The following is a 25,179-nucleotide window of genomic DNA, read 5'->3' on the forward strand; positions in this document are numbered from 1 at the left end:
AGAAGCCCCTGGTAAGTCCTTGGCAAATGGCAGGAGGGACAAATCCAGCACTTGACTGCACTGCATGGAAATATTGCTGCGAGAAGGCGGGTAGAAGTCCCCTAATTGCTGAGGGCTTTTGCCACCGTTGGCCCACGGCTGGTGACCAAGATGAGCTGCAAGCTCAGCGCTGATCTTGGAGGCGAGTCCCCTCCAGCACCGCCTGCCCCACGGCTGCCGCGTGTGCCCCCGCCGTCGGGCAAGGTCTCGCCCCAGCAGCTGTCCCGCGAGTCAACAGGACAGAGCCAGCAGCAAAACCTTCAGTGGAAGTGAAAACCAAGAGGGGGCAGACCTCGACGTTACCCAAAGTGCAATTAGAGAAGAGCAGGTGCTTCCAGCATCGGGGAGCAGCCAGGTTTCGAGGTACCGCACCTCCATGCGCGGGAGGGCTCCCATCGCTGCGCTCCCGGAGAGAGGGCTCTGGCACCCCAAGTTGTCAGCCGAGGACCCCGTCCCTGTGCGTTAGGCACCACGAGTGTCCGAGTTAGCAAAGCACCGGGCAGAGCCACTAATAATGGGTTTCCTTGCAGCCACCGCAGCTTGTCGCTACGGCGTAGCCAGTCCCGCGGGAACGGAGAGTTCCCTTCTCCCTCCAACGCTCCCAGGAAAAGCGGCAAAAACCCCCTTTGTCGGAGGGGCAGGGAGAGACGTTGCAGCATGACAGGGCCAGCTCTTACACCCCTCAGGGCTCGCCAGGACGGGCTGGGCAGCTGGCAGCCCTGGGCAGGGGGATGCTCCCGTCCACCCCGTGCTCTCGGGGGCCGCGGAAGGAGCGCGGTCCCCCCGTTCCTGCCTACCCTGCGCAGGGAGCAGCCCCAGCCCACGACGCTGAAGCCCACCGGTGCGAGGGGCTCCCGCAGCCGATAGCCCGGTGCTCTGCTCTTCTTCCTCGCAGCAGCGCGGGGAGGAGCGGGAGCAGCCCCGGCCACGCTGACTCCCCCCATCGAGGGGCAACGCAGGTATCGCTGCCTTTGTCTCTCACCAGGTTTGTTTGTCGCAAAGACAGAGCTTGTTTGCTCTCCGTCGCCTGCATGCACACCTTCCCTCTCCTTCAGAGTATTTTCTTGTTTTCAAAATGTAAACAAATGCAAAAGAGCTTCCCCACCATATGCACCATAGCTCACCTCGCATGCTCCATCATCTCCATTCAGATGCTTTCCCAAGAGCAGACAGTTGGGCGGTTTGCCCAAAGAAACAACAGTGCCGAAAGATTTGCTCTCAGAATACAAAATCCTTCCCAGTCCAGCGGCTTCTGCCCTTTATGAAAGCTTTAAGCTCCTTATACCAGCATCGGGCTACCTGGGGACCCAGCCCAACGAGAGCACAGGTATTCCCAGGAACACGAAAGCGCAGACAAGTCTCAGCACTACCATTTTATTTGCAAACTCCACGTGTCTGAGGCTGCTGAGTCCGTCCCGGACAGCAGCGCAGCAGCAGCAGCCCCAAGCGCTGAGCTGCGTCTCTGCCCGTGCTGCCGCCGCCAGCACACGCGTTTTGTCCAACGCAGCGGCCGGTCCTGCTCAGAGCGGTCTTTTGGGGTATTCTGGGGGCCCGTTGCTCCCAACATACTTTGACCTTGCTCTGGATCCGATTTTTGGGATGCTAGAAGCACCGTCTAGAGGGAAAACTGCCTTGCCCCGTACCCTGGCCACGCCGCAGGACTCCACTCGGTGCAAGGAGCTGGATGGCCACGAAGGGCCGCAGATGCTGGAGGGAAAGCAGTGGCGTTGTGCCACCCGAAGCTCCGCATCCCCACGCGGCCCAAAAAAGCCAGGAGAGCCCCAAAGCTGCCTCCAGGCCACGGCAACCCTGACACAAGCTCTGCACGGGGCCCTGGCACTGGCCCGCAGCTCAGGGCTGAAAAATGCCAGGAGAGCACAAACCTGGAACGTACCTGGCAAGCACAGCACGGCTGGCTCGAGATGGTAAATCATTTCCTGACCCCTGCATGCTATCGGCTTGGAGCTGCCACATGAGATCTGATTAGCCTCATCTCCCACACCAAACGTTGTTAGCTGGCAGGAAGGTATCCAGCCCCCCTCGGAAACCCAGACGCTGTGACGAATGCCTTCCTGCAGGAATGAACCCTGCCCAGCAACGCCATGCTGCATAAAGCAGCGCTGCCTTTTGTTTGATCTCCATTTGTTGCTCTAATTTCATTGCATGAACTCCTTGTCCTGATGTTCCGAATAAGGGGCTAATCGATCTTCCCCAAGTCCTTGATGAAATGAATAATTCAGGGAAGTCGCCTCTAATGCTTCCCCTGGAGTACATCTCTTCCCAGAACAAAGATTCCCGCTGTAGGGAAGCCCTTTGTCCACCTCCGCTGGGCACGGGAGAGGGCTGGAGGCACCAAGAACAGTCTCAGGTACGGTATGTCAAATAAGGCAGACAGATGGAGAGTTAACAGAGCCAGAAGAAGGATTAAGCAAGATTCATCTAAAAATCAAACCCAGGGAGGAGTTAAAACCTCCCCAGAGAGCTGATGGAGCCGTGCTTTAGCAGATGGTTCTAATATCTCGAAGCCCAAAGATTATTTCCAGCGTATCTCAGTGTGTAGCTGCTCCCTTACAACCTGTGGAAATTCTCATTTGGACAACATTTCCACTTCCTAAGTAACAAAAGATTCAGGAAACAGCTTGGAATTCGGATTATCAAAACTGGAGAAAACAAAACAACAACAAAAAAAGAATTTTTTTTTAAAGGAGCTTTATGTTGATCCGCCTACGCTGGGCAAACCCACAGGGTCAGATGCACTAGCCCGGCTTTGCCCCGATGATCGACTGAAATGCACCACAGCCAGCAGTTGCCCACAATTTTCCATTGCCACGTTAAAAAATCAGCCCCGTTATATCAAACAGAGTCAGTGAAGCACGGTAATCATAAAATAAGGGGAAAGAAGGTTTCCAGGAGGGGAAGTCCTGAATTTCTGACAGCACTTTACAGCTTTTAATCACTTAGAGCACACAGAGAGAAGCTGAGCTAAAATTTGTGCTATTTGGATTTAATCCCCAGCTTTGGTTAAAAGCTTTCTGGAGTTCTCACAACACAAATATCTTCAGCTCCCCATCAGGCTTCAGCCCCTTCCCCCGTTGTCAGCTCCAGAGAGACACAGTGAATGCGACTTGGGCGCTCTGGGATTTTTCGGGCTGCAGTTCTCTGCAGAAACCCACGGGGAAACAGCTCCGGGGACGGGGCTGTCGGACCCGAGGACGGCCGCGCCAGCCCCCGCCACGGGGCAGCAGCCCCAGGGAAGGGCGAGCGGCTTCCACCCCTTGCAAGGCACGGGGGCTTTGCCGATGGGCGCCGGTGGGCGCGCAGCCCCGGCACGGCCGCCGGCACAGCAGCACCCCGGGGCCGGGACGAGCGGGAGGGCTAACGGCGGGCGAGGGGGGGACACCCCTGATTGAAGCAAAAGATAAAGGGGGGTGCAGGAGGTAAGGCGTGCAAGACGGCGTTTCTGCACGGTTTGGGTTTCTCACAGAAAAGGAGAGCTGTTTTCCTTAAGGAAGAGGGGAGGAAAAGAAAAAGAGCGAGCCAGACAGCAGGCTTCTCTTCTGCCAGGTCTCACCAGCCCTATTTCTCTAGCAGGCTCTGATTGCCTGAACAGCTACAAAGACTTTCAATCCAAGAAAGCGATTCTTATTCAGACCAGTTAATTCTGCACTAAGGGTACAAAGAAACCTTCATTACAGATTTGAAGAGATCCAGCCTTGCAAATTAGTGCTGAGAAAGCTGTCATTCAGTGCCAGGAAGATAAAACTGCATTTCCTGGTATTTCTGAAGTAAAAGCAGCAGGGTATATTTTTTTTTTTTTTAAAGCTATACAATCTTCCAGCCATTACATAAACAATTGGCACTGTCCATTCTGCTCCCTGGCAGATCCCGTCAGCAGTCCCCGAAGCAGGGACCACGTACGACCCTACAGCACAGGCAGGGCTTTCGCCCATCGTTACTCATCCCAGGCTGGCTCCTGGGAAGGGATGGAGCGTGGACACAAGCACGTGCAGGATCAGGGCCTGCCACGGGCTCCACGAGCCGTGCCCGACCGAGCGGCCCCTTGGCCGATGCCGTTTCCCCCTTTTGCAGGGAAAGGAGGATGCTCCTGCTCCTCCGGCCCCCCAGGGCCCTTCCCCAGCACCGCGGGGGAGGCTGAGCCCTCCAGGCGAGCAGCTCAGCGATGGGGATTACGTGCCTGAAGAGCAGGAATCCTCTCTTCTGTGCAAATCCTTGTTAGGGAAAGGGCAGACAAACATCCTCATTTATTTAGGCTGCCTGCCCATCCAACCTGGTACCAGCTCCAGGCTTTTTGCTCACATCTCCCAGTCACCCTCGGGGAGAGATCCCGGTTCTCCAAGAAAACCAACCCCTCGCTCTCCTGCTTGCTTGCTCTTTGGCAGGGGAAGAGGGGCAACGTCAGCTTTTGAACAGGCTGAGTCTGAGGAGATCCAAGATCCTGCAGGAAGACCCCCCCTCCAGGGCCCGTCTCGCCGACCGGGTGGCAGCACCCGCCGCTCTGCCCACCCACACCAGGGCTGGCAGCTATTTCCAGAGACACAAAGACATTAATTTTACATTAGAGAGCCTCATCCCGGCTTAGACTTTAAATACTTCATCAGCATTTCTCCCATACCAAGCTGTAACAGAGATTCACTTTCGGACTGAATAATTTAGCCCCGTGCACGCTCGGCGTGCGACGCACGAAGCGGCAGCCGCAGCTCTGCCAGCTGTGCCAGCAGGAGCCAGCCGTGCCAGCAGCAGCTCGGCGAGCCCCCCCGAGCCCCCCCAGCCCCGACTGCACGGCCAGAGCCCAGGTGGCTTGGGAAGGAGGCACTTCTCAGCAGCAGCGTCGGGCAGCAGAGCTCAGCTCACGCCGGGCTCCGGCGTGGGCAGCAGGGCTGGCTGCAACCTCCAACGCTGGGCAAGAGCCCGGGCTGGGAGAGCCCGGCTTTACCCCACCCCCGATTCCCCCAGGAGTTACAAGTCTGAGGACTCCCCAGGAACGTTCCTGTGTTACTGATGCCCCGGGATGGGGAGGAAAGTGCATTCAGGTGCCGAGGGGTTTTGTGGGCAGGGTCTGGGCTGCTCCTCGCGCCGGGTATTTCGGAAGGCTCCTGCAGGCACCGTCATCTCCTCCTCCCCTCTCTCCTCCTGCAGTTCATGGATGACGGAGCCTTTCAGCTTGCGCTGTCTCCACGCTCTAGTGCTCATCCACATTTCCACAGCATCTCCCACCCATGGCTCAGCACGGCAGCACCCACCTAATTTCCAAGACCAGCCTGGCTCGACGCAGCCGCCGAGCCCTGCCCCACCTCGGGCAGACGAGGCTCGCTGCTGCCCATGTCCCTTGCCGCACTGCCACAACGTGGGCAGGACGCCCCAGACAGCCCTCGACACGTCCAGGTAGCAGCAGAACGGTCCCCATCGCTCCCACGTACCCCGCGCTCGCCGCGCGGCGACCATTTATCAGCGCTCTTTCCTTGTAAGCCGGTTATGACTTGTCTGCTCTTTGAGCTCCTCCAGTTTCTCACGCCCAGGGGCCGTGTGAACCCAGCACGTCCCAAAACACTTTTTGCCCCGACCTTCAGCGGTAGCACCCATCCTCGGTCCTAAGGAGAGGATGTGGTGGGCGAAGCGGGAGTCCAAAGCACCCCCAGCTGTCCACGGTCCCCCCCGCCCGGCAGCTCTGACCCCCAGCAAGGTCCCTGGGTGGTCGCAGCAGCACCCGCTGCTCGCCCAGGGAATCGTGTGCCCCTGGAGCAACCGACTTCTCCTCACGCTCCAGTTCCACCCCCCTGAAAGGCACCCGTGGTTCAGATCCCCCCAACACACAGCTGTAAAGCAGAAGCCTGCCGCTCCACTCAGTGCAAGCAAAGCTTCTGCGTAATTTAGGGCCTTAAGAAAATACAAAGAATACAAAAATACAACGGGAAACACAGGCTTGCAGAACTGCAAAAGGAAGCCTTGCTGCTCCTCTTTTCCAACCTTCATGATTCTACGATTCCCTTTGCACCTGGAGGGCAGCGAGACCCTACAGGAGATGTAGGGTCAAACTCTTCCCCGGCTGCAGAGCCGCCCCCCCCTCCCCGGGCTGCCCAGGGAGCGCACGATCCCGGCCCCGCCGCGGGGGGGAATCGCCGTCCGGCACCAAGCTGCAGCAGCAGCGTCCAGGTGCCACAGCTCGGGGGTACAACTGGCATTTGTGGCTTCGCGGGGTAAGACCTTATCAACAAAAATCAAGTGAATCCAGCGCCTGCAGCGTCCACAGCAGCTGTGCTGAAGAGCAGGGGTAGGAAGGCTACTCTGCTGTTCACTTCTAAAAGAGACATCTTCAAGATACTTTTTTTTTTTTTTTTTTAAAGGGATTAAATATTTTGAGCCCAGCCATGCACTTTTGGAAGGATTTGAGTACAATGAACAAAACATTCAAAAAAAAGTCTGCAGCTTTTATATGAAATACCAGTAATGAACTGACAACATCCTCTACATGACAATGAACGTATTGAAGCCAGGCAGGATGAGGAACATCAATCATCCATGGCAATATAATAGGTGTGGGCAGGGAAGGGGATAATGACAGCATTAGAGCTCGGATTGGGGAAAGATCTTAATTTTTCCCACTGCATGCGCCAGAGGAACACCCAAAGCCACATCCAGGCTGCAAGGGCGAGGGGCTGCCCAGGCAGGGATGCTGCTCCGGGAAGCAGCACGGGGAAGGCAGCTGGGCCTGCTTCTGCAGCTCTTGCTGGCGCAGGGTTTGTTGGACATGGCAGAGAGGGGGTCCCTCCACCCAGAACACAGCAAAAGCTCAGCTCCTGCTTCCTCCCCAAATCACTTGGGCCAAAAAAGCTGCTCGGGAGCAGCGAGCAGAGCACCCCAGCAGCCTCGTTCGCCCCCGGCATCCTAAAGAAACCCCGCGGGAACTGCTCCGTGCTCCCCGCTCCGCACACCTGCCCCCCGGCCGCGCGGGTACGCACCCGAGTCCCACCACAAAGCACGCTACTGAGAGACCAACAAAAGCCCCTGGCAGAGCGGCTCGCCGGCGGGAACCCGTGCCGAGAGGCTGTTTGCCCACCCCAGCGCCTGCACGGGGGCGGCCGCGCAGACCCCGCAGCGTGCAGACCCCACGCTGAAGCGCTCGCCCGCCCTCCGAAGCCAGCCGCCTCCCAGGGCGCAGCCAGGGCCAGCAGAGACGTTCAAAGCAACGAGAGCGAAGCCGCCAATATCTTTCCCGGCACGGAGCGCGCAGGAATCGCACACCCCTTTCTTCTCCGCTCCTTTTCCCTGCGCCAGGTGCTGTTGCAGGGAGCCGGGGGGAACGGCCCCAGCCGTGAAACTGCCCACACGCCGGCCCCGACAGATGCCCTGAGCGAACCGGGAGGGAAACGTGCCATTCTCCAACCTTTAATTGTAGCCAGGTGACACGCTGCAGAAACACTAACAGGTAATTTTTCCAAGTTGGAATTTGCTTCTTTCCATGCTAACGTCCCCTCTAACCTGTTTCTTAAAAGCCCAGATTATGAGCCTCATGATGTTGCGGGCAGAGAAGCTCGGCAGGGCCTCAAGCAGCAGGGACGGGAGCGCTGGGCTGGAGCGGGACGGCCCCAGTTCCCCAACGGCGGAGCCACCCTGCGATGCTCGAGGCGAGCGGGGATGCTGACGTTCCCTGCGGATCGCAGGCGTCGGAGGAAGAGCACCCAGGCGCTGGCTGAGGCAGAGGAGAGGTTTCTCGAGATGCAGGACTGACGGACAAACTCAGTTTCTACCTTAGACAAACAGGACAGGCAGCATCAAGCAAACCGCTGCCATCCCCTCTGAGCCTGGTCCCTTCGTAAGGGGTCGGGGTCCCTGGGGCCACCCCGGTGCCCACGGCTGGCTCTGCTCACACACCCCCGCACAACAGCCCCAGGACCCGTCCCAGCCCCGCGGTGACACCTTCGGCATCTCCGAGAGGTGAAAAATAAATGCTCTGCGATTAATCAAATCCCTGAGGGACCGGATTAAACGGTCTTGGCAATTAGTTCTGGATTTCTTACGAAGGCGCTGGAAGACAGTGGAAAGCTGCGGCAGTCTCTGGAGGATGAACGCCGAGTCCTCCTAAAACCCTGCACCAGTTACACAACTCACCGCTCGCCCGCTCCTCGGTGCGATGTGTTAAATTACAGATGGTCTCAATTAAAAGTGTATAGATGGAAAGGAGGCTTGGGGAAAAAAAAAAAAAAAGAAAACCACGCACACAACAAGAAAGAAGATCATTAAAAACTTGGCAGCCTACTTTAACTCTGGTGACCTGGTAATTTAATATTGTAATTGAAACTCCTGGTTGGCCTCTTGAGAGGAGGTAGAAATATGGAAAGGTATCTGTGCAGGATCAGTCCTGCCCAGGGAACAGGCCAACGACTAAGAGGGCAGCCCCGGGTGCAGATAACCCACCATCATCTCAATTATTACACTTGCATCTCGGAGCCCTAGAAGATGGCTGCTAGCTTGCTTTAAAGACGCATTTCTTTTTGTCACAGTGTATTAATCCTATTTGAGGAAGAGAAAAACCCAGTCCCCAAAATGCGAATAATGTAACTCCCTTAAAGCTGAATTTTGGCACTTATCTCCAAAACAGAGAGGGAAACTTCACTCCCATGTTTTTCCTTGCGTCCCCCTACCCATTAAATTTTAATATTCTGAACATTGCCTTATCTCCCAAACCGGGGACCAAGGTAATTATGAAGCAGCAATGCTCAGATAACACTACCTTCACCTCCGAACAACCCAGGAGGCTTCAGGGACGCCAGGCTGGCGAAGGATCTGCGGCATTCGAACAGTTCACGGCGCCCGGACCACCACCTGGCGCCCCACCGCCACCCCGCCGCATCCCACCGCCTCCCCCGGCTGGTGCGCCTCGTCCCGACTCCCGCCCTGCCCGAAGCCTGGCGCTGCCCGGCGGGCACCGGCCCCTCGCCCGCCCCCTCTGCCCGCAGCCAGCACCGGCGCAGCCTCTGCGGCCTCAAGCAAAAGCCGCTCCAGCCGCTGCACCCGCCGCCGCCTGCCCTCCGTGTCCACCATCGGTCTGTCTGTCTGCCCGAGGTCAGTCGGACGGTTATTAAAACCCCCGCGTTTGACCACAGCGCTGTCGCCTCTCTGCCCCGCCGGCATTGCCAGACGCTCCCTCCAGCAGCCGCTTTGTCAGCCTTGTCTGACAGAGCCAGGGTAACCTCCGGTGATGCTTTCGCAGATGGGATTTAAAATTAATGACAGTTTCTCAGAAGATGTCTTTCAAACGCTGCAGACCCAGGATGAGCCTGTCGGGAGTACCGGGGTGTCAGACTGTGCGCAGAGGATCAGGAGACTCCCACAGCTGCTGGAGGGAGACGTGGGCTGTAAGTTCCCTCCGTGAACCTCAGCGGGGGCGGCTGCTACTCCAAGTCCCACGAAGGCAACGGGATCTGCACAGATCCGTTCCAAGAACGTTACGGTTTTATCTGCCTGAAAGACCTGGTGTCCGTAAGCCTCGGTGGTGCACCAGAAGCCACTGGGAGAAACCACACGGATGGCTCCAGCCTGGGAACAGGGGCACCTCGCTAAGGCGAGCGGATTAAGGAGCCTTATCTACAAACAGCAAGCATTAAACCAGCTTCCTGCTTACAAATCATGGACTCTGCATACGTTCAGAGCATCTCAGGGCGATGGGAGCAGGTGCCAGCCCCGTGCCTACAATGATGAAGTTTTGGTAGCTGACCTGTAACCACCCTCTCCCGCTGGCATCCCCCCCGAGACACCAACTGTCCCAAGGCACCCCGGTGTCTCGAGGTGCAGGCGAGCTCCAAACAGACCGTGTCTTTCCTCCTGAACCTGCAGCACATCGAAACCCACAGATGGACGTCAAAGCAGAGCAAGAATTTCACTGTGCTTGTAAGCCTCTGGCCAAGAGGCTTCATAATTCTGATATCCAAATTAAGTTTCCATGGCACTGGGGATGCAGAGGGAGACTGAGCTGCTTTTTGTTCCCCAAGACTACGGCGAGAGGCATTTACGCCGAGCACACGTTGCAAGATAAAGCCCTCATTTCCTTTCGATAGCCTATTTAGGGTACGCAGCTAGGCCCATGCACGGCTGAGAAGTTTCTCAAGCACCCTTGGGCAGAAGTGTCATTTCTTTCCCAGTTCCCCCCCAGGAGCATGTGTGAGCGCTTGTGTTACCTCCAGAAACTCGTGACCAGGTGAGTCGGGGGATGGAGTTCAAAACTGGCCCTACAAATGTGAAGAATTTAGGGTCTTCGACCAAGATAACATCAAGAGTAGACCACAAACACAGAGCTACTGCACAGCAAAGCTTGGGAGGCGTTTATATACTGCTAAAAGGACAGCACAGACTAACCTTGTCCCCCTCTGTCCTCGTGTATTTCTAAAAAAAACAGGCTTTAAATCAGACTAATCCAAATTTGTGGGGGTTTGTACAGTAAACCTATTGGGAACAATAAAAGCGTGCAGGTGTTTATCTCTCACCTCATTTAAGGAGCTAATTCTCTATGTATTAATCCCACGCACCACCGAGCATCCCGACCCGACGCGCCTCCGCGGCAGGGCTCGCCCCACCCGCCAGGACCGCGTCCCGTCCAGCCGGTACCTGCCCCAGCGCCGCGTTTCGGCAGAGGCTCGCGCAGGGTGGGACCCGTTTTGCACCCGCCCAGGGCTCAGCGCGGCGCGGGCACTGGTGCCGCCGGGCTCCCCACCGGCGCCTAACGCGGCGGTTTTGGTAAGAAGCACCGGGGTGACCCCTGTGACTCGCGCTGAAGCGCCGCGGTTGCTGCACGGTCCCTTTGCTTTTCAGGAAGTGCAGGAAAAAAAAAACAAAATCATGAATACAACTTTTCCCCCCCTCCCTGATACGAGGAGTAATGACTTCCCTGCTGCTGCCTCCGGCTTATTTTGAGCACGCTGCATCCTGGGAGTTTTTGTTCTCTGCGTACAAAGTGATGTTTGAAGGGTTTTTGAACACCCAGAAACGGTAACAGATCAATTTAAGTACAACTGAAAGCAGCAGTTAGCCAGGGTCCTCGTAAGGTGAAGCTTCCTACATAGGACTTATTAATTGTAATTGTGTCACGTAATTGTGCCGCAGTCCTGGGTTCCCTACAGCAAAACACTAACCCTTTACTCTGCTGCCTCACCACCGGCAAAGCGTTCCCCCGGGTGCCCACCGACACGAGCCCGTCGCACGGGGCAGGAACCCGAGGCACGAATTTGCCCTGGCAGCGCTTCGAACAAGGTACGACCGGCTCCCGGCATCAACACCCCCGCCGTGCACGCGCCCTAGCTAAAAAAAGCAAACAGGAGCGTTCGAGACGGTCTCAAGATACTTTTTGGTTCTTCCCTGGCCTTTCTCTTCTGCAGACTGCTGCACGCCACGTCCTGCCCCGGCTGCGCAACCACCAGCTTGCTGCTGGGCACCGGCGCCTCCAGCCAGCGGGTCAGACCTCAGCACCTCCACTTCCACCTCACCGGCTCTCCCCACCAACTCATCCGGACCAACACTAGCCAGCGTGGTTCGGAGCTCGCGAGCCCGCGAGGCAGGACCTGCCAGGCGGCGGGAGATGAAGCCCCATCCCGGCTCACGCGTGGTGGGATGCTGGGAAACACTCCTGCGGGCCGGGTCTGCTCCCCCCCGCGGGGCGGGCCACGGCCGGGCAGGGTCCCGGAGCCCCCGGGGGATGTGGGATCGTGCTGCTCTCCCCCCACCCCGCGCCCCAGCCAGAGGAGAGCAGCCAACTGGACTTTATCTTGTTATTTCAACCACTTCCTCCTGCAACACAGCCGCAGAAAGCAGGCTCATCTTCACCAGCTCTGAAGCAGAGCAGGGGCTTCCTTTAGCTTTTGCTTCTCGCGGGCTCTCCCACAAGAGGAGCGTACGCCCCAAACTTCTGCAGCTGACGGCAAAGTGGGGGTTCGGAGGAGGGACCTCGGGGGGCTGAAGCCCAAGCACGGCAGCGTGCGCTAACCCTGCGCCGCCGAGCCCCCAGCAGCATTATCGAGGCGAGCAGCTCCATCTGCACGGGCGGCTGCTGACTCACATTTCCCGCACGCTCCACCCCGGCCCCCGCCACGCTCTGCACCCTCCCACACCACCACCAAAGCACCAGCACCCAGCCGGGGAGGAGGGTCCGAGGGGCTGAGCGGGGCTTGGCAGCCAGCAGCCGCCCTCTGCGAGCAATGGACTTGTCAAGAAGTTTTTCTACAGTCATTAAATCTATTTTAAAATGGAGGGGGAGCAGAAATCAAGCATTATTTGGTCCTCGCTCACTCTGCTTTAAGAAGATCACCGCTACCATGGGCAGGAGCATCAAATGCCCTAGGAAGCCACAGGCAGGGCATCCTGTTGTAGCAGGGATGCTCTCCATCAGCAGCTCCCACCAAAGGACCTCCCCAAACAGCCACCAGCAGCTATTCCCCCTCACCGCAGCATCTTCAAACAGGCAAATAAATGCTCGTCGTCAACTACGGGCAGCTCCAGGAGATACTGGGTCCCCAGTAAGAAAGCAGCAGCCCCAGGGCTTTGCAGCACGGCGAAGAGGGGAGGGCCGCCGGGCAGCCCCCCCAGGTGCTCGCAGGCTGGCTGCGGTGACACGCAGGGGTGCCCCCACCGAGGCGCCTCTCTGCAGAGGCACCAGACCGAGGCGAGGCCGCCGACCGCCAGCCCGAGTCTGGAGGGACGCGTGGCCCCGCTCTAAGTCAGCAGCCAGGTTTGGGCTGGCAAAGGGGGGGGGGCACCGAAGCGCTGCGCAGCAGCTGGCAGCTCCAGCCGCTGATCAATTGGCAATCACCTTATTAAGGCTAACAAGCTACTCCACCTGCAGCAAGCAAAGCGAAAGCCACATGGTGCGTGGCGAGGACACAACAAGGAAAGAGCAAAACCTGAGCCCTGCAGCCTCATTTCACTTTTGGTGGCTGTCACGCCTTACCCACTCGCCCCAGCGGCCGCTGCTGATTCGATGAGCTTAATTCTGCGAGGCCACTTTCAATCCCCCTCTCGTGCTGCAGCGGGGAAGCAGAGAAAGCAAACCTCCTTGCAATGAATGCCGGACACGGCGGCGCAGCAAGGAGCCCCTGCCCGGGTTCCTCCGGGCACAGCCACCTCCCGCAGGTCCACACAGCACGTGGCCACCCAGGTGCTCCAGGCGGGACCCAATTCCTACTCCTCTCACGTTCTCCACATGGAGGGGGCTCAGACCTGCACCCCAGCCCCCCCTCCTGCCCACCAGCATCCCCTGGGGCTGCTGCCGGACCCCTCCATGGGGCGTCTCCCCAGGGTGGGCAGCGGAGCCCCGGGGCCAGCCCCTGGGTCAGGTTTTAATTAGCAAACAGCAGCAGAGCCACAGCCAGGGTCTCCAGCCGCAGTCGAGGCCCTGCTACGCGCACCGGGAGGTTGCTTGTGTTGTCAGTCTGGGGATAGGATTTGTCCTGAGCCACACGACAAGTCCGTGGCCGAGCAAGGGACAGGGCTGGGCTGGCCTGGTGCTGCACCGGCCTGACCACAGGCGCCCCACGGTCCTGCAGAGAGCACAGAGGCACGCTCGCTGTCCAGAATCTGCTCGGGAATCATTCACGGGAAGCTCGCTAGGAATAAGTCGCCGTTATTTTCCAAATCCTGTTCACACCAACGGCTGTCGTCCAACCTGCCCACCCGGTCGGCTGCAGGCTCGTCCCGGTGATGCACCCGGCAGGCTCCGGCCTCTGCGCAGCATCCTCCGTGCAGCATCCCCTGCGCATCGCCGGGGGCCGCGTGCCCGGGAGCCCTCTGCCAGCCCCGGGCTCAGCTCCCAGCCCCGCACCCCAGACCTCACCGGTGAGCCAGGAGGGGAGAGCACGAAAAGGACGTGGCCACCAGCCAGCGCCCCGGCAGGCACGAGGGAGCACTGCTGAGCTTCAGGCTCTTCCGAAGCAGCGAGCAGCTCTGATTTTACATAACAGACACACAAATTGGATGTTAACAAGAAAGGACACGCTGGGGTATGAGACACCGTGGACAAGGCTCCCACAGAATGGCTCTACTGAAGGCTCCCGAGCCCGGCGGCAGCGCCGTGGTGCCTGTGCCAAACCTGTGCCTGAGCCACAGCGTGCCAGGGGACGTGCCGTGGGACAGGACAGCATCCCCGGCACAGTGGGTCGCAGTCAGACCATCTGTAGGGGCAATTTGCTGTTTTGGAAATGCACTGTCTGCACCGGGCGCTCCGTTAACACCATCACACAGGGCTGGTCCTTCGGTGCCCGTGCCGAGCTGCCGGGGAAGAGGAGCGAGGGAAGGGACGCCAGATATTAGCAGCCTCCTTCAAGAGCCCTTCCCAGCCACACAGACTTCCAGTCTCCTCCCGACTCCCCATCCATCAGGAGAAATCCCACCAGAAGCACCGTCCTGGAAAATATTTCACACAATCACCTAAGCCACATTTCCCGAACGTGCCATAAAAATAGGAAACAAGACCACGTCAACCCCTTGCTGAAGTTGCAGCCTCTCCCCACCTCTCCTCCCTCTCCCTTCTCCCCGCAGCACTTCGAGTTCCATTTCATACTGTGAAATGAAGAAACTCCCACAGGTTTGTCTTGGGACAGCCGATTTCCTCGGAAAGTCTCAGCGCGCTGCTGACTTTAAACCCTTTCCCCCCACCAGGAGCCAAAAGGCAAGCTGGCAAGGAGGGCAGGCAAAAATCTGCTGCAAAAACACCCTAATAATTTAGAAAACTTCCAATGAAGGAAAAGCACCATTTATCAAATGCAGGCCTTTTCACACAAAAGCAAACAGCAGCGCCGGGGGTCAAGGGCTGCCTGAGCAGAGCCGAAGTCCAGGAGACAGGCGGATGCCCGCGGGGGCCCCTGGGACGGGGAGGCTGAGTTTGGCGGAGCAGGAGCTCGCAGGGGGACCCGCTGGCACCAGGCAGCCTCCCAGACAGGTCTCGCCACAAAGAACGCAGTGGTTTACCCAGTTCGGGCATAAATCGGGCACAGAGCTGCAAAACCCCAGTTTTGCTCCAGCAACGCCCTCAGCCTCCCTGCCGTCAGTCAGACCTCTCCAAAACACACCCCCTGCACAGGGACCGGCACCGAGGGCTGCGGAGAGCAGAGACCGAGGGATGGGGCACCCCAGTAACGGCGGCTGGAGCATCCGCACCCCGCTCTCCACCTTATTACGAGCCTGCTCAGTCCCCAGCTCCACGGGGGAATTTTGGGAGGTCTCACAGGCTTCCTGCTCCAAGTGCTGCCAATGGGGACTGCTGATAAGAAATCCAGCCACTTCCTTTGCAGGAAAAAAAACAGCTTTAGTGAGCGGAGGGCGAGAGCACAGCCGCTCCAGCAGCGCCCGGTGCCAGGGGCACAAAGTCTTGTGCCCCCCCGGGAGGAGGCTCAGCTCCCCCCGGTACCACTCACGCGCGCCCTGCAGCGAGGCAGGTCCCGGCTGAGCTGGGGGCGCAGGGACTGGCACGGCGGGACGGGGTTAATGCCGACTGTGGGTCCAGCCGGGGCACGGGGCTTTGCCCACAGCAAGCCGCCCAGCGTCGGACCCCCGCGGGGCTGCGGGACCGCCTGGCACCTCGCTAACGCGGAGCGGGACGTGGGGCGCGCAGCCGAGGCTCGCTCGATGGAGGATGCTCGCCTCGGTGTCGAGGGCTTCCCTGGGCTTGCCTCGGCTGCAGCCAGGAGATGCACGCTCGCTTCTCGGGAGAGGCTTGCCAGCAGCCCCGCCAACAGCAAAACCCCTCAGCGCTGACCCTCGCAAGACAAGCGCTACCACACTCCAGCCCCCACATGCCACAGCTACCCTGCTGCAGGAAAGGATGTAGATTACACGGGGTTTTGTTGTTTTTCTTCCCTTGAAAACAGGCCATTATCTCACGACAGTTTGGAGCACTGTATGTTATTACACAGCAACATTACTGCCTTTAAGACATTCAAAGGGCTGCAGCTGGCAAGATCTCTGGTGTACTTGGCACTCCTTTTGATGCTATACAGATAAGATATTAAAATAACATTTCCAACATGTAGATTTACTGTGTCTGCTTGCTCCTCTCTCTCTCTCCAGCCAAAGCCATTTAAAGCAAGGTTTTTATTGATGCTGCAAGACAGGCGGTGCACAGCGCAGCACGGGCTGGAGGAGTCACCTTGCTGGGGGACAAAGCGGGGCAGCTCTGGGTCGTCTGCCCCTGGTATCCCAAGGGAAGGTCCGGGATTCGGCTCCGGGTAGGACACACTCAGGAACCTGTTAGACGTGATGGCCGGGGAGAGCTGACGGTGCAGAGATGCGCCAGCACTCGACCAAGGGCAGCAGAGAAAGCGCGGATCACACAGTACCTGCAGCATCATATTAAGGGAAGCCTCTCAATACCTTGGGGGGGGGGGAGAAATGAGACCTGCTTAATGTTTGGTTTTGGTTTTTTTAAAAAAACAAACCAGTTACTGTTTAGGTGAATTTTGCTTTAGCTCTAAATGGCCGGTATGCCTGGCTTCGGCTTCACCGAAGAGAAAAAAAGCGGGGGGCAAAATACTCCCCCAAAACTTCATCAAGCCATGAATTAAATTTGCTTTTCTTGGGCAACGGTCCTGTATAATTACATGCCACTGTGCTCAATTAAAACATTATCTAGGCTGCCAGCTTTCAGAGGAAAGAAGAAGAATAATTTTATTTACATGGAGCTCTGCAAAGAGCTTTCTTGGTTCACTTTCCCCATCCATGTCCCTGCTGGCCAATATGCCTTTATTAATGTTTACGATATGGCCTACTTTTTAATGCGACTCTGTCCCAGTGAAAGAATCCATTTGCATTTTTAATGGAATTTGGATAAGCAATTTAGCCTATCCCCCAGCACGCTGGCCTCCACAACCCTCGCGCGCAGCCCGTGTGCTGCCAGCCCCTCTGCCAGGCTGCCGCGGCTTGTCTCCTGCAGGTCCAGGTGTTTTGCAGAGCAGCCTCTTTGCTGAGGGGTGTCATTTTACACAGAGTTTGTGCTGCTGCAGCCGGCACAGCACCCACACCATCCTCAGCGCGATGAACGCGGGCCGTCGCCGGCTAGCCCAAAGGCAGCCTTACATTCAGTTTATTTTAAATAAAGCAATGAAGGGAAAAGCACCATACATAAGGTACAAAATGGAGCGATAAAAGTGTTTAAGCTCGCCTGAAATTTCTCCCAGCTGTTATGTAGTACTTTATAGAAGTGAAATAGGGCAAATTTCAGAAATACTGGGCTGAGTTTTGCTTGTGTACCCCCAGCAAGCCTCTCCAGTCCACACTGGACTGCTCCTGTTTTCCCCTTTGCTACGCAGGGTTAAAAGAGAGAAACCTCTCTGCCGAGCCCTAAGAAGCTGCCTGCGGAGCCGGGGGAGAATGAACAGAAGCTTCCAGTACCTCGGTGGAAGTGTCAGTACCAGCTCAAACAGCAAGACGCAGCCCCCAGCCCGCGTGCCCGCCTTCGCCAGCCTGGCAGACACACGCCGGCTCCTCCGCCGCGCTCAGCCGGCGCTTCCACCGCTGAGATCTGCCCTGCTGTCCTTCAGTTTCGTCTTTGGAATAAAACCCTGCCCTTCAGCAGAAGAAGAGATGCTCGCCCTTTACCTGTGACATGCTTACATGCTACCGGGCCAGGCCACCTCACCTGGGCAGGAGGATGAGCTGCAGCAGCTGCGTCAGAAATCCCACCCCCCCCTCCAAGTAACCTTCCCTTGGGTCATCTGAAATTTCCCCTTCTTGCAGGAGAGTACGGTGCAGCATCACCCCACCAAGCCACCTCAGACATCCTGCAACGCCTCCCAGCACCTGCAGAGCCCAGGGAAAGCCACGGAAATGTCCCCAAAACTGCTTTGTACAGCAGCCTCTTGCATATCCACGCAGTAAGAATAATGCTCCTGTGAGCTTAAAGGCCACCCAGAATTGTTGATACCGAATGAGGAGGCAGATACACAACACCCAGCCGCTGGTCAGAGACCCACCTCGGGGTGGTTAAGTGGAGGGAGCTGTTGGATGCTCCCCCACCGCACTACCTTCAAAGCTCCCTGCAAAGCCACCCAAATGCTATTGCAAACACAAACTTGTGTCTGTTTGGGGTAAGAAAACTGCTAAAAAGAGGTGCTTTTCCAACCAGATCTTGTTTTAGCATTCCCCGCTTCACGCTGCCTCCCAGTCTCCCCCCTTGCACCTGCACCACACTGCCGTGCTCACCCATCCCGAGGGTCCTCGGCAGCCCACCCTGCTCCCCAGCACCCCGCTCGGCTGGGCTGGAGGAGCACAGACAGCCCCAGCGGGGCCGGGGTCCCGCCGGCCGCTCCTGGGGCAGCAGCGCTCCCGGCCCCCAGCTGCTGGCTCCCTCCCTGCCATGTCAACCCCATCTCAGATTCAGCCTCATTTGAGATTGGCAGCTGCTTGGGGGCGGCTTTCCATTTCTGAATGCACAGCAACCGCTCCTCGGCACATGATATAGTAACAAATATTTGGAAAGGTTTGTTATTTTTATATAAACAGAAACAACATATTGCAGAGGCCCGGTTAAAGAGCCTGCCCCTTGCTGCAAAGGTCTCTGGGAGCCGCAGCGCTGCTCCGACCTGCTCCGGGCCCCCGGAGCAACCCACGGCCCCGGACCACCCCGGTGCATGTGCCTCAGCACCCGGAGAGGGAGCGGCGAGGGATGCCAGACACGGGACTCGCTCATCCCAAGCTACGGAGGCTCCTGGTTCTGCGCTCCAGATCTCCCAGCTGTGAACAGCCTCTCTGAAGCTCGCCGTGCAGTTCTGCCAGAGCACGGCGTGGGAGCACATCTCCCATCACCTCTCCCAGCCCTCCCCCCGTCACCGGAGCCCTGTAACGCAAGAGACCTCAGGCTCCTCTCACCTTCCTCCTCCATCTCCTGGCTGCTCCCATCTCCAAACACTGGGCAGCCCATCAAATTTGTGGAAGACCCCAGAGACCCGCCCCGCCGCATGCAGCCCTTCAAGCAAGAATAAGGTCCCTCCATAAAATGCTGCATACCAGGCAGGCTATTTATCTTGGGATTTATGGGGACTGGAGCCACAGAAGAGGAAGCAGGTTCAGCCTAGGACAGCAAACTCATTTGCCAGCCGCCCCCAGGGAAGCACTTCTCTGCCCTTCAGACTCAGGGAACATCAAACGCACACCCACAAAAAGGTGTTTTCCAAAAAAATTCATCTGTTTTACACCCTGCCCGGATTCTAATTCGCTGCAAATGTGGTTCTCAAATAGAGCGTGTTTAGGTGGTTGAATCCCCTTCTTTAGTGCGTGTTTTCCTGTGTTACATCACCCTTCCTCCTTTAGCAGCTCCAGGATCTTCCTCCCCTTCCATCATCACCGGGGCACTGCTGCTCAGCTACGGCCTGACATGACATTTGCCTGCCTGCACCAGCCCTAATCAAACCTCAGTGCCATTAATAATAATTACATTATAATTCTATTTCATTTTAAATTGTTTTGGATGGCGAAGGCTGAACCCAGCATATTCACATTGCTAATGGAATTACCTCTGCCCCTGCAGCCCCGAGCGCCTGGGGAGCAGGCAGGCAGGCGACGGGGAGCGGCGTGCTCCTCTTGCGCCGGAGAGGCCCCGACTGCTCGAGCTGCTGCAGACCCACCTTCGTGAGCCGGGGGGGAAAGGAGAGACAGCAAGCTCCAGAGGCTTCGTCTTTGCCGAGCAAGCGGCTCTTCCCTGCCGCGTCGGCTCGCTTCAACGTGCGACGGGAGCTCTCGTGCCACGGACCCCTCGTGCGAGCGTCCCTACGGCTGCGGTGCACGAGCGCGCAGCCAGGCTCTCCGCCTGAGGCTACCTAGCACGGATTTAACGCCCCACCGATCCCCCAGCAGGCAGGCCACAGATCTAGAGAGCTCCAAGGCTTACACGACCCCCCCCCCGTAGTAACCAAAAGCAAAAAAGGAGGCGACTAAACCAAGCTTCGACGCTGCCTGAGCCTTTTCTCCTCCAAGGACGGCGTTCGCACGCCCGCAGCCCCCGTGCCCAGCCAGACCCCCCGGCTGCTCCTACTGCTGTCCCCGTTCGCGTGCGGGATGTGCTGCAAGGAAGACACCAATGTGCAGGGGCCGTCATTCGAGAGCGGCTCTTTGCTATGAAGTTATACCTCAACAAAAATGCTTTTTGCTGCTGCTCTCCTCAGCGCTACAAGATCCCGAACCAGGCAGAGCAAGCGGCTGAGCCCTGTCAAGTGCAGCGGGACTCGGGGCACGGCTCTGGAGCCGGGGTCCCAACACACACGTGTGATTTCCGTCACCTAAACGAGCCACTACCAGTAACAGAGGGGTTTGGACAGCAAGAGAGGGTCAACAAGCGCCCAGGAGCAGAACAGAACAACTCTTTGGCACTGAAGGTTAATGCCCCTTACAGTATCATTCTCCTGGAGTCGTAGTGCCACGCTCGGGAGGAGGCCAGGCTATTTTCAGTTGGGTTGAGGTAACTGAGGAACAATCCCTCTGAAGTCGCTTGCTGCGTTACAAGGCCAGGGTCTGGCCTACATAAAATCCCGTTACTCCTTGAGCAGGCTGCTGAAGTCCCTCTAGTGAGGGGGGAACGTTCTGGACACTATTTGTTAAAAACCCCAAAGGCAAAGGCATAGCTAGAGTTTTGATCATCACCTCCACCCTGCAAATTACAGGGCTTGCTAAAGCCCTCCCCTTCTCTACCTGCCACCAGCGCACCTTACAAAATCAGCATTCCCAGCTCCTGCAGTTTTAAAGGAAAACATCCCAAATATCAATTGATGCAACATTGGGAGCCAACCTACTCTATGGCAACCTGAAAGGTCTTAATTAACCATGCGGGTGGCATAGCGAGCAGCCCTGAGGCACACCGAGCTCGTAAACTCTGGTTTTGATAGTAGGTATTGAGGAAAAAAAAAAAGATCTCATTCAATCCCTTGAGAGTTCAGGCGGCTCTTTCATTAGCAAAAGATACCCTTAAATTCCTGCACAACCTGAAAAACTATTATATTCGCAACTTAAAATCCATCTGAGTGTCTTAACTAGCAGGGAGCGGGGAGGAGAAGGACGAATTAAATCAGGTTTCTAACCCAAGAGCGCCCGTTCCCGTAGCAACGGCGGCGCTTTGCGAGGGCTCTGGCGGAGCACGGGCGGCTGGGTACGCGGCGTGCAGAGTCCGGCTAACAACCGGCCGCCCAGAGGGCCCGAGAGGCTGCCCTGGCGGGGAGGCTGCAGCCGGGCACGCGCCGGCGCTGGGGGGAGGCCAGGCGGTAGCCAACGTCTGCTCTCGCAGGAATTTCAGCGTACAAACCAGCTGGTTTTTAAAGACGTGCTCTGATAGCTCAGAACGAACAGAGGGGCCGGCGGCATGTGGAGAGAGGGGAAAGTGTTTAACCACCGCCGAACTGGTAATTTTCTCCAGGGAAGGAAACAAGCATCCAGGTGGGCATACAAGAAGCAAGAGCTCCCAGCGTACAAACACTTCCTTTGGGGAATTATCAACTCTCCAGTGAATTCCTGACCAGCCAGTAAGACGGTACTTAGGCGTCATTATTTCTACAGATACAAAGACCAGGAAAAAAAGCGCCAACCTTGATCTTCAGCAGAATCAGCCTGGAGTCAACTTTCAGGTGAAATTTGCCAGGTGACTCTGGAGCAGAAAAAGCTTGTTGTAATCCAGAAGTAATCATGAGAACGCAACGCAACTCTTCAGTCTCACCACTCCTCTTAGATTTAGGTATTCATTTTTCAACCAGCTCGATACTGAGAGCGACCCGACATCGTCACACAGCGACACTGAAAAAAAAAAACCCAATATGCTCCCACCACAGTCACTCTTTCAAAGCCTGACGCACAAACAAGCGATTCTGGCCAATTTCTCTCTCGGTCATATGGAGTAGATCTGGTAAAACCACCAAAAAGCTTCCAACAGCGTGAAGAACGAAGAGCTCGGTCGTCCCCGTATGACAAGGGCTGAGCGCTGCGAGGGCTTGCGGCAGCACCCATACGGCCAGGGGAGCTCTGTGCTGCCCCGCGCGCAACGAGGGCAAGAGCTTGCCGCAATTTTAGCACGCGCTTCTCAAATGCGGTCACGGGAGTTTCGCCTCCGCAGGGCTGCGGAGCGAGAACCGCGCCAGCGACACCGAGAGGTGGGTGGCCTTAGCACCCACTGCACGGGGTCTTCCAAGTGCTTTGTCTCTGAAGGGGTAGTGAAGCACCTTACTCCATCGCAGAGATTTATTTGTGCTAAAAAAATAACAGCAGATCTTCCGTTCCAGATGACGATGCTGGTGACGCTATCAATACACAGTGAGCAAAACTTGACCTGAACCAACGCTGCATATCCACGTATTTCCAGATCTGCGCAGAGACAGGATGTTTGGGACCCACATCTCTAGTTTGGAGTACCACCAAAGAGAGCAGATGACATTATTCTGGAGAAGAGGGGGCTGAGGGGAGCCCTTCTCGCTCTCTGCAGCTGCCTGAGAGGGGCTGGAGTGAGGGGGGGGCTGGTCTCTGCTCCCAAGTCACCAGTGACAGGGCGAGAGGGAACGGCCTCAGGCTGCGTCAGGGGAGGTTTAGGTTGGAGATGAGGGAAAGTATCTTTAGTGCCAGAGCGGTCAGGCCTTGGCACAGGCTGCCCAGAGAGGTGGGGGAGTCACCGTCCCTGGGGGGGTTCAAACACTGTGCAGATGTGGCACTTCAGGGCATGGTTTAGGAGGCCTGGGGGTGTTGGGTTGGGGGTTGGACCTGATGATCCTCGAGGTCTTTTCCAACCTTAATGATTCTGTGATTCTATGATACACCAGCATCCCACTGGGGTTGCTCGCATAAGAAGCGCCAAGTGTGACCAGCAATCCGATGTCTAAGGACTCAGTAGCTTCCCTTCCTTCAGGACCCCTGCTCCTTGTGAGCGATTTCCACGCAAGCATGGACAGAGCTCATTGAAAAAAAGATTCAAAGGTTGTGCCTTAAAGGTTTGGGCACGTCTGACTGCAAAGAGACAGGAGCCCAGTTCTGCAGTGCTACCTGCAGCTCTGCGAAGACACCACACCTCGGGAGACAACGCCTCACCATCCACCTTCAGCTGCCAAAGAGGCCACTGAAACCTGGCCTCGAGGATCAGCTTTAGCAGATTCAGGACTCCAGGCTGATGCAAAAGCAAGCGAGCACCAGTCAGCCCAGTGCACCGGACAGGAACGATGCAGCACATTTTAAGAGCTACAGGCAGGTTAGACAACACCGATTTTGAAAGGACTGACCTGGCCCCTCCGTGCAACGGCATCACATTAATATTGGCACAACCTTCAGGTTGCTCCTTCTGCAGGAGCGCTCGTGCACGGCAGGAGACGTGCCCGTAGAAAGCCCTCGCTCCATCGTACCCACCTCTGGGACCTGAGAAGCCTCAGCATTAGCAAAGCCCACCTGGAAGCTGCCACGCAGCTTCCTTACAGGGCAGGCCCAAACCATTGCCTCGGCGAAATCTGAGTTTCTACCTCAAAAGCCCAGCTTCAAGATTGCAGCACGAGAGGTTTTATGCAAGCCCAGACCACATACATCCACCCACGCAGATCAAGGGAGCTCTTCCTGCACACCCCCACACCTTCTACCAGACAGACCTGCAAATTTTATTACCAGTTTCTAGTAGCAAGTCTGGAGGAAGGAGTTCTTTACAGGAAAAAAAAAAAAAACAACCAAAAAACAAACAAACAAACCTCGGAAGAGCAAGCAGTAGCCAAAGCTGCCATCTCTCTGGGGGCTGCAGCAGAAATTTCCCCTCAAGAGGAGCATTTTGACCTTCCTTGCCTAAAAAGGGCTCACGACAAACTGATGCTCGGCTGACATGCAGAAGCTCTAGAAAACAAACTTCTCCTGCCAAGCATGGACGGCTGTCTCGTCCTCGCCACTTGAAACTTTGGCTGCTACATCAGATTTCCATTTGAAAAGCGCAGCCTCATGGGAGCAGAGACAAACACGGCAGGCGGTGCTCCCAGCCCAGCCCACGCACAGACCCCCGGCTGCCGCGGAGAGGCCGGGGTGGGCAGAGGGACCCAGACCCGCTCCCACCCCCACCCCGCTGCGCGCCAGCGCCGATGGGAACAGTCCTGAGCGCCCCTCGCCCCCGCTCGGGAGGTATCACTACAGCCCTACGCCACGGCAAAAGGCAGATGGATCGCTCTCACATCAAAGGAAAGACGGACCGAGTCAAAACAGAGAAGGATGCCTTTTAAATTGACCGATTGCGGGGAGGGTCCCGGTGCAGCTGCCGGGGATGACAGAACCAGGCAGCGTCCCCGGGGACGCAGCTCAAGACAGCTCTTCGCTCGCTCGAGTACAGAAGTGGGAGAGCAATTAGGAGGAACAGCAACGAGCTGCTCCCCCTTGCAGCCTTCCCACTCGCGAGCACCCTCCCTCGTGCCGCAGTGCCGGAGAACGGCTCCCCGCCGCAGCGGGGCCCCCCATGCCCCCCGGCAGCGCGGCCCCGACCCTCCACGCCAACACCAGCCGGGGGGTGGGGGGCTTGCTCCTCTGAGCATCACAAGAGACAACAGTCAAAGACTTCATGAGGTTGCAGAAGGGCTGGGGATGGAGCTGCTGCCTTGTCTCACCCGTGGGCAGGGATGGGCTACTGGAAAGCCCTCGCTGCCAACAGAGCAGCGGCACAGTGACACCAGCAAAGCAGCTCTCCAGCCCCGGCTGCAAGCTGGGGGTCAGCTCTGCAGTCAACATCTTGGTTTTAAACTGAGCAAGTGTAAAGCAAAGAGGAAAGGCTGTACAGCAGCACGATGGGATCGCAGAAGAGCGTGGGATGGGAAAGGCTTGGAGCTCCTGCAGGCTGCTCCCGGGGTACCAGCCATCAGCGGGCCCTTGCACAGATGCACAGTCTTGCTTACAAATCCTGAACCACTCTCGCAGGAAGCTTTATCACAACAAGGTAAGTCCAATTTGGCCGCGATGCCCCACTCTGGAAAGCAAAGGTGGAGCGCGCCCGTGGTTCCAATGGGGAGGATGATCCAGGAGCATGGAAAGAGCCAGAAACTGCACGCAGCCAACAAGGAGATGCTGAGCGCAGCACAGAGGTCCTCTGCAAAGGGAAGGATCCTGACTGCTTGCCAGGGGAATAACTAGGGGATTCAAACCTCTGACAGTCACCAAAGAGGGAGCATA

General features: G+C 57.2%; 1 protein-coding gene across 4 annotated transcripts in view; it reads right to left on the bottom strand.

The window, feature by feature from the left end:
• Positions 1–25,179, bottom strand: part of PRKCB (protein kinase C beta) — a 141,458-nt gene that overhangs the window by 93,044 nt on the left and 23,235 nt on the right. Inside the window, exon 1 of one of the 4 annotated variants that reach the window (XM_064461329.1) lies at positions 10,539–10,846. The exons of 2 other annotated variants lie outside the window; for them this stretch is intronic. Coding sequence is in view for 1 of the 2 variants with exons in the window: in XM_064461328.1 (XP_064317398.1) it covers positions 1,934–1,973 (40 nt within the window). In the remaining variant the exon portion in view is untranslated. Of the gene's footprint in view, positions 1–1,933; positions 1,989–10,538; positions 10,847–25,179 lie in introns of those variants that run through there. One more of the 4 variants, XM_064461328.1, reaches the window with a different exon arrangement.

This window comes from Phalacrocorax carbo, chromosome 10 (genome assembly GCF_963921805.1).
Source record: "Phalacrocorax carbo chromosome 10, bPhaCar2.1, whole genome shotgun sequence".
Classification (NCBI taxonomy): domain Eukaryota; kingdom Metazoa; phylum Chordata; class Aves; order Suliformes; family Phalacrocoracidae; genus Phalacrocorax; species Phalacrocorax carbo.